The sequence below is a fragment of the Trichomycterus rosablanca genome, chromosome 2 (assembly GCF_030014385.1).
Source record: "Trichomycterus rosablanca isolate fTriRos1 chromosome 2, fTriRos1.hap1, whole genome shotgun sequence".
NCBI lineage: Eukaryota > Metazoa > Chordata > Actinopteri > Siluriformes > Trichomycteridae > Trichomycterus > Trichomycterus rosablanca.
The window spans coordinates 12,893,718-12,909,735 of NC_085989.1; the positions used below are offsets into that span (position 1 = coordinate 12,893,718).

Sequence of the window (16,018 nt, forward strand, 5' to 3'; positions counted from 1 at the left end):
CATTCCATACATTATTAAGACGTCTGCGTTACAAAAGAAATGTGGTTTAATACTGTAACAGTATGTGTTTATGTATGGAACGTATGACGGTTTTATGTTTCAGTACGGAACAGTTAGAGCGACGCACACATGTATGCGGGGTTTTGACTCAGACTCAGACTCAGCTTTATTGTCATTCAACCACGTACATGATAGAACGAAATACAGTTTCCCAGGTCTCGGTGTGTGTGACATGAAGGAAATAAAATAGAATAAAATATAGAATAATATAGAATAAACTATGATAAGTAATAAAAATTTAGAACAAACTGAGAAACTAAAAAGAGTACAAGTACAAAGTATTTACAAGTATTGCACAACAACTGCAGCAGCTTATGTTTACTAAAGTGCATGATTTCAAAGGTGTAGCAGTGTGTTTATACATGTGATAGTTAAAGTTCGTTACTGTTGTACATTTAATAAATATAAAATAAGCAAGTACAAAGCTTTAACCGTCCATTCTGTTTATTGACACGATAGTCAAGAAAGGGAACAGGGTGAAACAAATACTGATATGTAGATTACGCGATAGAGCATGGATTTAAGGGTTAGATGTATTTTCAGTCTGCAGTTTTCAAACATGTTTATTTTTTTAATGTAAATGCTCGAGTATGCTGATAAATCTGTAATGTACAACATTTACTATTTTGTTTACAATGGCTTGCAGTACATGTGGTTCATGATGTTGTCTCTTTAAGAAAAGCACAACCCAAGTTAGCCCCGCCTTTAAATCCACATGCAAATCATCTAATTATCATTAGAACATGTAATAATTCAATTCTTGATATCAAAAATTAAATTTTTACTAGTAAGAATTCATTTTGTACTAGTAAGAATGAAATTCTTGATATCAAAAATTAAATTCCTGATATAAAAAAATTAATTCTTGATATCAAGAATTGTATTTTTTGATATCAAGAATGTAATTCTTGATATCAAAATTTTAATTTTAACTAGTAAGAATTTAATTCTTGATATCAAAAATTGAATTCCTGATATCAAGAAAAGGAGGATTAAAAGCTAAAACGGCTTGCCATATTTTTACTAATAAGAATTCATTTTTTACTAGTAAGAATTTAATTATTGATATCGAAAATTAAATTTTTACTAGTAAGAATTTAATTCCTGATATCAAAAATTGAGTTCCTGATATTCCTGAAGGATTAAAAACTAAAACGGCTTGCCATATTTATCAGTTCCGTAGCTTTTAACGAGATGTACTATTTCCTTCTCAAAGCACTGTCTAGTGTGATTGCACGGTAACAGCCAATGGCAGAATTCTACGTGAAGGAAGTGTCCGCTTGGCTGTTACTTTAACTTCTCCAAACTGGAAGCGGCTGCTCTTTCAGTAGGGACAGAAAGACAGGCAGAGCTAAAAAAAAAAAAAAAAAAAAGTCCCAGAGAACATTACGACATAAACAACATGGCTTCGCTGCTTGCATTTTCTCGTGTCTTCAGAAAAGGCGTCTTACCAAAATCTGTAAGTAATTTAAAACGTAAATTAGGTAATTAATTAGGTAAAAAAATCACCCAAGATAAAACGAGCTTCTACAAATATTGTTTTTAGTTGGAGCTGAAAGTGCTCCTTATGTCATGCTAAGTGCTTACAGCTGAGTTACTACATTAGTTCCTGTAAGCGATATATATAAGGTTAGTATATATATATGTATATGTTAAAATATAAGTTCGCGTTTAACAAATAAACATGCAGGGCTAAAGGACAGTGCAGGGGCGAACGTCTTTAAGAATTCGTATGTATTCATACATATGTATATGTATAGATGTTTACATACGCATACAAATAAGAACTTGTATAGAATGTGTATATAAAATATGCGTGAGTGTGTGTATGCGGAATCGTTACATAAACACAAGGTCAACTGATTATAAAATGAAAGTCATATTTCGAAGCAATGTGAATGTAGCCTCAATAGCGGACTTCACTTCCGGTAACATTGAACACGCTGTTTTAAAAAATAAAAGTTCGGTGTCTTTCGCATGTACTTTTGAAAAGACAAAATCATTGACAAACGAAATATAACAAAATACATACATAAGACTTAACGCATATTTAATGAAAATGACGTATAGACTTGCACAGATTGTGCTGTACTGCGTAGCCAAAAAAGAGGAATATGTATACCACTGATGGCTGGAAAGACATCCCAGTAGTTCGCTTTAAAGTTGACTGCACTTGGAATTCGGACATTTTTAAAGTCAGATTTCAGACCTTAGATAGTAAACGCGTTCAGTTCGAAGGAACCTTTAAACTGCGTAGGGAGTAGCGAGTGACGCCCTGTGCAGGAACTTGAGAATAAAGTTTACCCCACCAATCACAGTTTGTCTTGCAGGATAATGCCTAGTTCACACTACACGACTTTCGCCCAGATTTTCGCTCGGCGATCGAAACTCGGCTCTAAGTGTGAACTACCCAACAACTCAATCCGACTGGCAAGCGGTCGGCAACAGGTGTTACGGAGAATTCAGTTCCCTCTGTTTCCCCTTTAACGCTCATGTGCTAAAATCATGACTTTTTTTCTTTCGCTTCGTTGAGCATCGGTTTATTTGGAATATGTATTTATAGCGGTATGTTCTTTTCAAATTTCATGTTGTATGTTAGGTAGTTTGTGATTAAATACATACTTTAAAGTATTGAATGAACTACTGTCAGGGGTTTTATTGTTCCACTGTAGTTTGCAATAAAAAAATATCACACAAACCATATTCCCCAGGTCTCCAGGTAAATGGTAAATCTGCCCCCCCCCCCCCCCCCCCCGAAGTTTGTAAAGTTTAAATGAACAAGAGAGATCACCATGAATGAAACTATTTTTCAAAGTAAATGGTAGTGCAGCTGAGATGAATAACCTTAAATAATAACAGACTACTTATTGTTCTGTGCGATATAGTTTATTTGTATCTGCACCAAAACTTTATCTTGTGTGACAAAACGAGAAGAAACAAACTAGTGTGTGAATAAGAGCATGTCCTGTATTAGGATATATTTACAAATACATCTGACACGGTAATTCTAGTTGATTGAAGACAGCAGTGTGAAAACCTGCTGCGGTGGAGCAATAAAACCCCTGACAGTAGTTCACTCAATACTTTTAAAGTATGTATTTAATCACAAACTACCTAACATACAACATGACATTTGAAAAGAACATACCGCTATAAATACATATTCCAAATAAACCGACGCTCAACGAAGCGATAGAAAATAAACGTCATGATTTTTGCACATGCGCGTTAAAGGGGAAACAGGGGGAACTGAATTCTCCAGAAAGCGAATTCAGATCGTTAACTTGTACATAGCTTAAATCAAGCAGCACAACACAATGTAAACATGACAACATCACGTTTATTACTAAATTACATGCACAACATGGCTGCGGTTTATTAGTTTGCCAGTTACTTTAGAAAGAAAAGGAACAGTGAAATATATGGAAGGCCAAAAACGTCTAGTCTGGACACGTTAATTATGAAGTGTTCACACGTAAATAAGTGATAACATATAAAGATAAAGACGTTGTTCTAGCGTGTATAGACGCCATCTTTTGGCGCTGTATATAGAAAACATTAACGTGTAGGATTTTGACATGTGCACACCGGAAAATCTTTACGTGTCATGGCCCAAACTTTAAAGCCCAAAGCGGCAGTATATCATCATTAGGTGGCGATGTTCACTTGTAAGTGGAGGCAAGTCTCTTAAGTCTGTGCACAAACTGCAAAACGGCACACATTTTTGGTTTGTTCTAAATAAGTATTTAAACAATATTTGTAATTGTTTTTACAAACAAATAGATAACTGAATATGAGTTCAATGCAAAGGGTTAAATGCGGATGTAAATGCGTTTACTTGTGACACTTGGACAACGTTAGAAAAATTAATTATATAGTGCATTTCATACAAAATTTAAAGTGCTTTGAATAAATAAAGAAAAAAACAGCATAAATAAATAAATGTGAAATTAAAAAGAATTAATAGTATGTTAAAATGAAAGGAGAATTCTAATATATTAAAGAACAACTTATATTTAGGGTTGGTTTTCTAATTGGTTTTCGAGATTTATTTAAGAAACAGCATATTTGAGAATATGTGAATGAATGTACAGTGGTTGAATAAAATTTTTTTTTTAAATGGCTAACAAGTGTTTACCCATTTTTAACGTACTCTTTTAAACTCTTGCTTGAGTATTGGTATAAATAATTTCTTTGCATACTGGAAATTGCCTCAAATGTGTCTAAAGAATGTATCTGGTTTTCTTAAATGGGACGAAATGCTAGTTAGATATTTAAAGAAACCATTTATTTGATTTTACAATGCAATATTTATTTTTTTATTTACCAAATTTTTTTTTATAAACTGTTTATGTAGATCTCTGCAGTTCGTCCAACCAGCAAACGTAAGCTTCATTTCTCCATTTATGGAAAAAGAGATGCTAAAGTTTCAGATTCTGTAAGTTATTTCTCTTTTTTAAAATCCTTTTCTTCTTTGTTACTGACTGTAGGGCTATTTAGTTATAAAATTAAGTCATTAGCTGGTACCAACAAGCATTAACAATTTGGATTGTCTTTTAAAATAAGCTAAATGTGTGTTAGTATGAGTAAGTATGTAAATTTTTATTGGTTTGTAAATTCTAAGCAATATCAAAACTAATTACAGAAGAGCTATTTGCCCCTTTTTAATTTCTTCTAACTTTTAAAAACATTTTGGCATTAACAGAACAGTATAACAGTAATGGATAACTTTGGATAACTTTAGGATAACTTGAGGTGAGTTTTTCCACATCACTGTAGAAAACTGTTGTCCTGCTACTCTTTGCACAACTGTTTTACTTTAGATATGATGGAGGCCTTTCACTCCAAAACCTTAATTTTGCCTCTTTTGAGGCATTCAGGAGTGGACCTGCTTGTGTTCTTCAAATCATGCTGCAATAACTGAACTTAAGCTTTAGGTCGCAAACTGGACAAACATTGTCCTTTAGGATTTTCTTATAAAATTCATGGTTTCATCACTTATGACAAGTTGTCCAGGTCCTGCAAAGGCAAAGTAGCCCCATACCATCACACTACCACCATAATGTTTGACTGTTGGCATGATGTTCTTATTGTGAAATTCAATGTTTGGTTTACACCAGATGTAATAGAAACCATGTGTTCCAAGAAGTCCACAGAAGATTATCCAAAAAGTCTTGGGATTCATTTAGATCTTTTTGGCTAGTTTGCCTTTGTGTTCTTTTTAGTCAGCAGTGGTTTGCTCCTTGCTTCTTTCCTGTGGATGCTTTTTTTGCCCAGTGTAATTGTGTAGTGACCTTAACTATGGTAAGTGAGGCCCTAGATGTTTGTCTGGGTTTCTTTGTGACCGCCTGAATGAGGCATTTTATTCCTTCTTGGTGCAATTTTGGTAAAACCAGCCACTCCTGATCACAAAGTTCCAGAGCCTTTTATTCAGGATTTTACCTCGAGAGAAGTTCAGTTGTCATTGAAGTCCTAAGCAGTTACAGGCCCATAGCTCTGAAAACTTATCTATGGAATGAATTGTTAACAACAGCTAAAGTATGACCACAGTGTGCATTGTGTATTGGATACAGAGGGAAACACATGCCCAGTGTAAATGCCAGTTACAACTCAGCATCAGTAAAATCCACCATTGGTCAATCAACAACAGTTGCACAGTCTTAATAAATAACTCAAACAAGAACCTCTGTTGGAGAATATTCTTTTTAAAATTACAGAGACAACCAGGTACATAGTTGTTACATAGCAAAATTTAATTCACCCCTCATATCAAGGCTCTGAATAAAATGCCACAAGAAATTGGATGTAATGAAAATATTGGCTAACCGAATAGGGTGCAGAATATTACCTGCTTATTCATACCTGCTCATTATCTATAGAATAAGCCTTCCAGACCTCCTTAATACAAAACCTTTACATGGAGGCACAGGAACAATCACAAAACATACCCTGCAATATGCAATTAAAATAGAAGCAACCTACAAAATCCAGCCTACACCGCCTCTTTCACCCCCCCTCCCCAAATACTCTTTACTGTAGAGTACAAAACCAAACAACATACAACTATTCAGAATAAGATCTAAACACCACCACACCTAAGTGCCCTAAACCTGGACCTAAAAACTTTCATCCAGCTCCATCCACCTATCTTGAAGAACTCCTCTTCATCAGAGAAAGATACCCATCTCAAACAGTTAAATACACAGACGAGCTCCAAACACACAGACCAAGTATCAGCAGCAGTAGTAACAGAAAAAATTTATACTATACAGCTCAAGCTATACAACATTATGCACTGATTCAAAGTCATTCTGGCAGAAAAAAGTAGACCAGCTGACAGACAGCAGGTTTTGTTTGATTGTTTGTTTATTAGGATTTTAACGTCATGTTTTACACTTTTGGTTACATTCATGACGGTAGTTACTCATTACACAAGGTTCATCAGTTCACAAGGGTAAATCGAACACAGTCTTGGAGAATTTAGTATCTCCAATTCACCTCACTTGCATGTCTTTGGACTGTGGGAGGAAACCGGAGCACCCGGAGGAAACCCATGTGGACACGGGGAGAACATGCAAACTCCACACAGAAAGGACCCGGACTGACCCACCTGGGGATCGAACCCAGGACCTTCTTGCTGTGAGGCGACAGTGCTACCCACTTAGTCACCGTGCCGACGAAAGACAGCAGGTAAGCAAGCAAAAGAGTACGAACATACACTTCCACCACAAAAACTTAATTAGAAAAAGCAATGACCGGGTGGCATTCTCTGGATACCACACTGGACACACCTTTTTAACTATATATACAGTGTATCACAAAAGTGAGTACACCCCTCACATTTCTGCAGATATTTAAGTATATCTTTTCATGGGACAACACTGACAAAATGACACTTTGACACAATGAAAAGTAGTCTGTGTGCAGCTTATATAACAATGTAAATTTATTCTTCCCTCAAAATAACTCAATATACAGCCATTAATGTCTAAACCACCGGCAACAAAAGTGAGTACACCCCTTAGTGAAAGTTCCTGAAGTGTCAATATTTTGTGTGGCCACCATTATTTCCCAGAACTGCCTTAACTCTCCTGGGCATGGAGTTTACCAGAGCTTCACAGGTTGCCACTGGAATGCTTTTCCACTCCTCCATGACGACATCACGGAGCTGGCGGATATTCGAGACTTTGCGCTCCTCCACCTTCCGCTTGAGGATGCCCCAAAGATGTTCTATTGGGTTTAGGTCTGGAGACATGCTTGGCCAGTCCATCACCTTTACCCTCAGCCTCTTCAATAAAGCAGTGGTCGTCTTAGAGGTGTGTTTGGGGTCATTATCATGCTGGAACACTGCCCTGCGACCCAGTTTCCGGAGGGAGGGGATCATGCTCTGCTTCAGTATTTCACAGTACATATTGGAGTTCATGTGTCCCTCAATGAAATGTAACTCCCCAACACCTGCTGCACTCATGCAGCCCCAGACCATGGCATTCCCACCACCATGCTTGACTGTAGGCATGACACACTTATCTTTGTACTCCTCACCTGATTGCCGCCACACATGCTTGAGACCATCTGAACCAAACAAATTAATCTTGGTCTCATCAGACCATAGGACATGGTTCCAGTAATCCATGTCCTTTGTTGACATGTCTTCAGCAAACTGTTTGCGGGCTTTCTTGTGTAGAGACTTCAGAAGAGGCTTCCTTCTGGGGTGACAGCCATGCAGACCAATTTGATGTAGTGTGCGGCGTATGGTCTGAGCACTGACAGGCTGACCCCCCACCTTTTCAATCTCTGCAGCAATGCTGACAGCACTCCTGCGCCTATCTTTCAAAGACAGCAGTTGGATGTGACGCTGAGCACGTGCACTCAGCTTCTTTGGACGACCAACGCGAGGTCTGTTCTGAGTGGACCCTGCTCTTTTAAAACGCTGGATGATCTTGGCCACTGTGCTGCAGCTCAGTTTCAGGGTGTTGGCAATCTTCTTGTAGCCTTGGCCATCTTCATGTAGCGCAACAATTCGTCTTTTAAGATCCTCAGAGAGTTCTTTGCCATGAGGTGCCATGTTGGAACTTTCAGTGACCAGTATTAGAGAGTGTGAGAGCTGTACTACTAAATTGAACACACCTGCTCCCTATGCACACCTGAGACCTAGTAACACTAACAAGTCACATGACATTTTGGAGGGAAAATGACAAGCAGTGCTCAATTTGGACATTTAGGGGTGTAGTCTCTTAGGGGTGTACTCACTTTTGTTGCCGGTGGTTTAGACATTAATGGCTGTATATTGAGTTATTTTGAGGGAATAATAAATTTACACTGTTATATAAGCTGCACACAGACTACTTTTCATTGTGTCAAAGTGTCATTTTGTCAGTGTTGTCCCATGAAAAGATATACTTAAATATCTGCAGAAATGTGAGGGGTGTACTCACTTTTGTGATACACTGTATATATACAGTGTATCACAAAAGTGAGTACACCCCTCACATTTCTGCAAATATTTTATTATATCTTTTCATGGGACGACACTATAGACATGAAACTTGGATATAACTTAGAGTAGTCAGTGTACAGCTTGTATAGCAGTGTAGATTTACTGTCTTCTGAAAAGAACTCAACACACAGCCATTAATGTCTAAATGGCTGGCAACATAAGTGAGTACACCCCACAGTGAACATGTCCAAATTGTGCCCAAAGTGTCAATATTTTGTGTGACCACCATTATTATCCAGCACTGCCTTAACCCTCCTGGGCATGGAATTCACCAGAGCTGCACAGGTTGCTACTGGAATCCTCTTCCACTCCTCCATGATGACATCACGGAGCTGGTGGATGTTAGACACCTTGAACTCCTCCACCTTCCACTTGAGGATGCGCCACAGGTGCTCAATTGGGTTTAGTCCATCACCTTTACCTTCAGCTTCCTCAGCAAGGCAGTTGTCATCTTGGAGGTTGTGTTTGGGGTCGTTATCCTGTTGGAAAACTGCCATGAGGCCCAGTTTTCGAAGGGAGGGGATCATGCTCTGTTTCAGAATGTCACAGTACATGTTGGAATTCATGTTTCCCTCAATGAACTGCAGCTCCCCAGTGCCAGCAACACTCATGCAGCCCAAGACCATGATGCTACCACCACCATGCTTGACTGTAGGCAAGATACAGTTGTCTTGGTACTTCTCACCAGGGCACCGCCACACATGCTGGACACCATCTGAGCCAAACAAGTTTATCTTGGTCTCGTCAGACCACAGGGCATTCCAGTAATCCATGTTCTTGGACTGCTTGTCTTCAGCAAACTGTTTGCGGGCTTTCTTGTGCGTCAGCTTCCTTCTGGGATGACGACCATGCAGACCGAGTTGATGCAGTGTGCGGCGTATGGTCTGAGCACTGACAGGCTGACCTCCCACGTCTTCAACCTCTGCAGCAATGCTGGCAGCACTCATGTGTCTATTTTTTAAAGCCAACCTCTGGATATGACGCCGAACACGTGGACTCAACTTCTTTGGTCGACCCTGGCGAAGCCTGTTCCGAGTGGAACCTGTCCTGGAAAACCGCTGTATGACCTTGGCCACCATGCTGTAGCTCAGTTTCAGGGTGTTAGCAATCTTCTTATAGCCCAGGCCATCTTTGTGGAGAGCAACAATTCTATTTCTCACATCCTCAGAGAGTTCTTTGCCATGAGGTGCCATGTTGAATATCCAGTGGCCAGTATGAGAGAATTGTACCCAAAACACCAAATTTAACAGCCCTGCTCCCCATTTACACCTGGGACCTTGACACATGACACCAGGGAGGGACAACGACACATTTGGGCACAATTTGGACATGTTCACTGTGGGGTGTACTCACTTATGTTGCCAGCTATTTAGACATTAATGGCTGTGTGTTGAGTTATTTTCAGAAGACAGTAAATCTACACTGCTATACAAGCTGTACACTGACTACTCTAAGTTATATCCAAGTTTCATGTCTATAGTGTTGATCCATGAAAAGATATAATGAAATATTTGCAGAAATGTGAGGGGTGTACTCACTTTTGTGATACACTGTATATACAGTGTATCACAAAAGTGAGTACACCCCTCACATTTCTGCAGATATTTAAGTATATCTTTTCATGGGACAACACTGACAAAATGACACTTTGACACAATGAAAAGTAGTCTGTGTGCAGCTTATATAACAGTGTAAATGTATTCTTCCCTCAAAATAACTCAATATACAGCCATTAATGTCTAAACCACCGGCAACAAAAGTGAGTACACCCCTAAGAGACTACACCCCTAAATGTCCAAATTGAGCACTGCTTGTCATTTTCCCTCCAAAATGTCATGTGATTTGTTAGTGTTACTAGGTCTCAGGTGTGCATAGGGAGCAGGTGTGTTCAATTTAGTAGTACAGCTCTCACACTCTCTCATACTGGTCACTGAAAGTTCCAACATGGCACCTCATGGCAAAGAACTCTCTGAGGATCTTAAAAGACGAATTGTTGCGCTACATGAAGATGGCCAAGGCTACAAGAAGATTGCCAACACCCTGAAACTAAGCTGCAGCACAGTGGCCAAGATCATCCAGCGTTTTAAAAGAGCAGGGTCCACTCAAAACAGACCTCGCGTTGGTCGTCCAAAGAAGCTGAGTGCACGTGCTCAGCGTCACATCCAACTGCTGTCTTTGAAAGATAGGCGCAGGAGTGCTGTCAGCATTGCTGCAGAGATTGAAAAGGTGGGGGGTCAGCCTGTCAGTGCTCAGACCATACGCCGCACACTACATCAAATTGGTCTGCATGGCTGTCACCCCAGAAGGAAGCCTCTTCTGAAGTCTCTACACAAGAAAGCCCGCAAACAGTTTGCTGAAGACATGTCAACAAAGGAAATGGATTACTGGAACCATGTCCTATGGTCTGATGAGACCAAGATTAATTTGTTTGGTTCAGATGGTCTCAAGCATGTGTGGCGGCAATCAGGTGAGGAGTAGAAAGATAAGTGTGTCATGCCTACAGTCAAGCATGGTGGTGGGAATGCCATGGTCTGGGGCTGCATGAGTGCAGCAGGTGTTGGGGAGTTACATTTCATTGAGGGACACATGAACTCCAATATGTACTGTGAAATACTGAAGCAGAGCATGATCCCCTCCCTCCGGAAACTGGGTCGCAGGGCAGTGTTCCAGCATGATAATGACCCCAAACACACCTCTAAGACGACCACTGCTTTATTGAAGAGGCTGAGGGTAAAGCTGATGGACTGGCCAAGCATGTCTCCAGACCTAAACCCAATAGAACATCTTTGGGGCATCCTCAAGCGGAAGGTGGAGGAGCGCAAAGTCTCGAATATCCGCCAGCTCCATGATGTCGTTATGGAGGAGTGGAAAAGCATTCCAGTGGCAACCTGTGAAGCTCTGGTAAACTCCATGCCCAGGAGAGTTAAGGCAGTTCTGGGAAATAATGGTGGCCACACAAAATATTGACACTTCAGGAACTTTCACTAAGGGGTGTACTCACTTTTGTTGCCGGTGGTTTAGACATTAATGGCTGTATATTGAGTTATTTTGAGGGAAGAATAAATTTACACTGTTATATAAGCTGCACACAGACTACTTTTCATTGTGTCAAAGTGTCATTTTGTCAGTGTTGTCCCATGAAAAGATATACTTAAATATCTGCAGAAATGTGAGGGGTGTACTCACTTTTGTGATACACTGTATATATATATATATATATATATATATATATATATATATATATATATATATATATATATATATATATATATATATTAATATTAATACTATCCTATACATACATAAAAGTACTATACATAATATGTACTATGACTGCTTTGCTGCAGAATTCATTCTCTCACTGCACCTGCAGAAGTATAGGGGTTCGGATAGGGATTAACAGACTGAAAGCCTATTATTAAGTTTTAGTAAGTCTGCTAGATTATTGCAGTAAATAACCTGAAATAGAAAATCTGTGCAATTTACATTCTGTATTTTTAGTTTATTCATTTAGCTATTTAGAGACAGGACATTCTGTTTATGTTGTTCTGTACATCTAATAGCCCCATCTACCATATGGAAGTCAACCATTTATTTCAGCTCAGTGTTTGTCTAATTCACATTCATGTCTGAGTTTATTAACATGTTGCATGGTGCATAGTGTTGATCTTTTACAGGCCAACAAATTAGCAAATTTCTACTTGCTGTACATGTTTACTGCAATGTCAGAGAAAACTCAAGTGTAACAAGTATACTAACAAGTATTTTAGTAAAAAGTATTTTTAGTAGTGAGAAAGAAAAAGTTTCCCGTAATAGAAATAATATAAAGAAGTACAGACACTTCAGTTAAGTTAACTGTCATACAATTAACTTTTAAAATAACTTTCTATAAAAAGAAGTTTTTGGACAAATAATTGTGTTCCAGTTATTCAGTCACACAAAGAGAACAGTTGCAAAAGTCACTGAAAAGACTGCCATGGTCTTTTACAAATGTAACTAAGTACAATACCAAATAATACACCGATCAGCCACAACATTAAAACCCACCTCCTTGTATGTATACTCGTTTTCTATCAGCTCCACTAACCATATAGGTGCGTTTTGTAGCTCTACACTTCCACTGTCATCCATCAGTTACTCTGCATACTTTGTTAGCCCCCTTTTACCTTATTCTTCAATAGTCAGGACCTCCACAGGACCACCTCAGAGCAAGTATTATGGGTGGTGGACTCAGCACTGCAGTGACACGGCCGTGTGGTGGTGGTGTGTTAGTGTGTCTTGCGCTGGTTTAAAAGGATCACACACAGCAGTGTTGCTGGACTTTTTAAACAATGAGTCCACTTACTGTCCACTCTTATTATACACACCTGCTTTGTTGGTCCACCTTGTGGATGTACAGTCAGAGATGGTAGGTCGTCTGTTGCTTATTATTGTATTATTATTATTGTTGTTTTGTTGTTATTATTATTGTTATTATTGTTGTTTAGTTGTTATTATTGTTGTTTTGTTGTTATTACTATTGTTATTATTATTGTTGTTATTACTATTATTATTGTTTTGTTGTCATTATTATTATTATTATTATTGTTGTTGTTCTTGTTGTTTATTGTAGCTTTTAAGTTAACGTTATCCACAGTATTCAATAAGCTTCAATTATTTTGCAGCTGTTGTCTAATGCTAGAAACTGTTTAGCCTTTTAGCTAACGTTACCTGAAGTGTTTCAGTTCAGACTACCAGTTAACCTGAAACTCACTAGATATCATTACCTAACAGTTTCCATTTTTAAAGATTAAACGTTTATTTACCTCACACGAACGAACGATTAGTCCTCTTTTCCAACGGCTCGCGTCGCACTGTTGCTATGGTGACGCTCGTTCTGCTGGTGCGCGCTTCTGGAATCAGAGACTGGACGCTGGGCCACAGCCGGGCAACCAGAAATTGGTAGTAATTGTAGATCGTTTGGTTAAATGACATCTGGTTTGTTTCTTCTGAGCCACCGTACTTCTATGCATGTTGTAACTGTAACAAACTTTTCTATGGTTTGATGGACGTTTCTACGTGAAGTGAGTGTGTTTTGACCCTTTGGGGCTTCCATAGTGCATGGAATAGCGTGCTTGGCTAACGCGATGACTCTAGCTGTCCGCTATTCGGTACCGTAACAGAAGAAGGTAATGCTGCCTTCAAGTCGTGTCGGAAATATCGTATTTACGAGATGGGGGCACGTGAACGGCAACTCAATGTCGTATTTACCAGTGGGAAAACTCGGATTTTTCAATAAACCCCGAGTTTCCGATGTGGGGCCGTGTCATTAACAAAACGTCATGGCGACTGCCTGTATGGATGCTGTCCCTACAGTAAATGGTAAAAGTTTGAGCTAATTAGCGGTAGTTTTGCATGTTAAATGTAAAGCTTAAGCTTGTATACATTTTGTACACAACGTGCACTTGTTCTGATGAAGAATAGCAATAGTCTATTTTTACCCGACCAAAAACCACTTGAACGCACATCATGTCGTAATTACGACCTCCAAACTCGTAAGTAGGAACTTCCGAGGAGGACTTGAAGGCAGCATAATAAAGTGTTATGCTCCTGACAATTTGTGAATATACCGTGTATTTATTTCTTTATTAAGCAAGTGCATCACTACTAAGCCAATCGGAGTGCTTGATACTGAGACGTCATTCAGTCTTGTAACACGTAAACTGGTAAAAGCTGTATGTTATGGTCCTGAAGTTTTCATACTCGGATTAAAAGATATTGTTTTGTAAACCGGTGTGATCCTTGACTCACACACCATATAAATAGTACAATTCTACAGTAATGAACGCAGCTCTGCTACTACCGCCTCGTGAAATGCTCACATTGCAGACATTACACTTCACTGTTGGACTCTCAGTTTACGACACCTGTTTGACCGCTGACGTAAACGAAGGATCGGCTTAGGATCGGGCATAGTAAAGCCGATACAGATCAGTTAAAAAAAAAAAAAAGCCTTGATTGGGCCCGATTCCGATCTTTGAGATCGGATTGGGACATCCCTACATGGTTGTTTAACAAATGAGAAGCTACTCACTGCATCAGTTAGGGTTAAATAACTTGTTGCCAGCTGAAACATAATCACCCATGCAGTAATTATCCAATGGGAGGCTCTTACCTATTTGCTTAGTTAAATTCAGGTGGTGACCTTTTTTTTGGCCAGGCAGTGTACAGTGGGGTCAAAAAGTATTTAGTCAGCCACTGATTGTGCAGTTTCTCCTACTTAGAAAGATGAGAGAGGTCTGTAATTTTCATCATAGGTACACTTCAACTATGAGAGACAAAATGAGAAAAAAAAATCCAGGAAATCACATTGTACGATTTTTAAAGAATTTACAGTATTTGTAAATTATGGTGAAAAATAAGTATTTGGTCACCCACAAACAAGCAAAATTTCTGGCTCTCACAGACCTGTAACTTCTTTAAGAAGCTCTCCTGTCCTCCACTCGTTACCTGTATTAATGGCACCTGTTTGACCTCGTTGTCTGTATAAAAGAGACCTGTCCACAGCCTCAAACAGTCAGACTCCAAACTCAACCATGGCCAAGACCAAAGAGCTGTCGAAGGACACCAGGAAGAAAATTGTACACCTGCACCAGGCTGGGAAGAGTAAATCTACAATAGGCAAGCAGGTTGGTGTGAATAAATCAACTGTGGGAGCAATTGTAAGAAAATGGAAGACATACAAGACCATTGATAATCTCCCTTGGGGTCAAGATCTCATCCCGTGGGGTCAAAATGATCATGAGAACGGTGAGCAAAAATCCCAGAACTACACGGAGGGACCTGATGAATGACCTGCAGAGAGCTGGGACCAAAGTAAAAAGGCTACCATCAGTAACACACTACGCCGAGAGGGACTCAAATCCTGCAGTGCCAGGCGTGTCCCCCTGCTTAAGCCAGTACATGTCCAAGCCAGTACATGTCCAGGCCCGTCTGAAGTTTGCCAGAGAGCATATGGATGATCCAGAAGAGGATTGGGAGAATATCATGTGGTCAGATGAAACCAAAATGGAACTTTTTGGTAAAAACTCATCTAGTCGTGTTTGGAGGAAGAAGAAAAACCCAAGAACACCATACCTACTGTGAAGCATGGGGGTGGAAACATCATGCTTTGGGGCAGTTTTTCTGCAAAGGGGACAGGACGACTGATCCGTGTTAAGGGAAGAATGAACGGGGCCATGTATCGTGAGATTTTAAGCCAAAACCTCCTTCCATCAGTGAGAGCATTGAAGATGGAACGTGGCTGGGTCTTCCAGCATGACAATAATAATAAAAATAATAATCCATTTTATTTATGGCGCCTTTCAAAACACTCAAGGACACCTTACAAAAGCAAGAAAGTAACAGACATCAATAAACCATTAAAATCTAATAGAAAAATCAATAAAGATAAATACAATAAAATCAATACAATCTCTAAAC

The 16,018-nt window shown here is 39.2% G+C and overlaps 1 protein-coding gene across 2 annotated transcripts in view; it reads left to right on the plus strand.

The window, feature by feature from the left end:
* Nucleotides 1–1,386: 1,386 nt before the first annotated feature.
* Nucleotides 1,387–16,018, plus strand: part of sdha (succinate dehydrogenase complex, subunit A, flavoprotein (Fp)) — a 37,878-nt gene continuing 23,246 nt past the window's right edge. Inside the window, exons 1-2 of one of the 2 annotated variants that reach the window (XM_063011488.1) lie at nt 1,387–1,519; nt 4,418–4,498. In XM_063011488.1, coding sequence (XP_062867558.1) covers nt 1,463–1,519; nt 4,418–4,498 — 138 coding nt within the window. In that variant the 5' untranslated portion in view covers nt 1,387–1,462. Of the gene's footprint in view, nt 1,520–4,417; nt 4,499–6,544; nt 6,751–16,018 lie in introns of those variants that run through there. The other variant, XM_063011479.1, reaches the window with a different exon arrangement.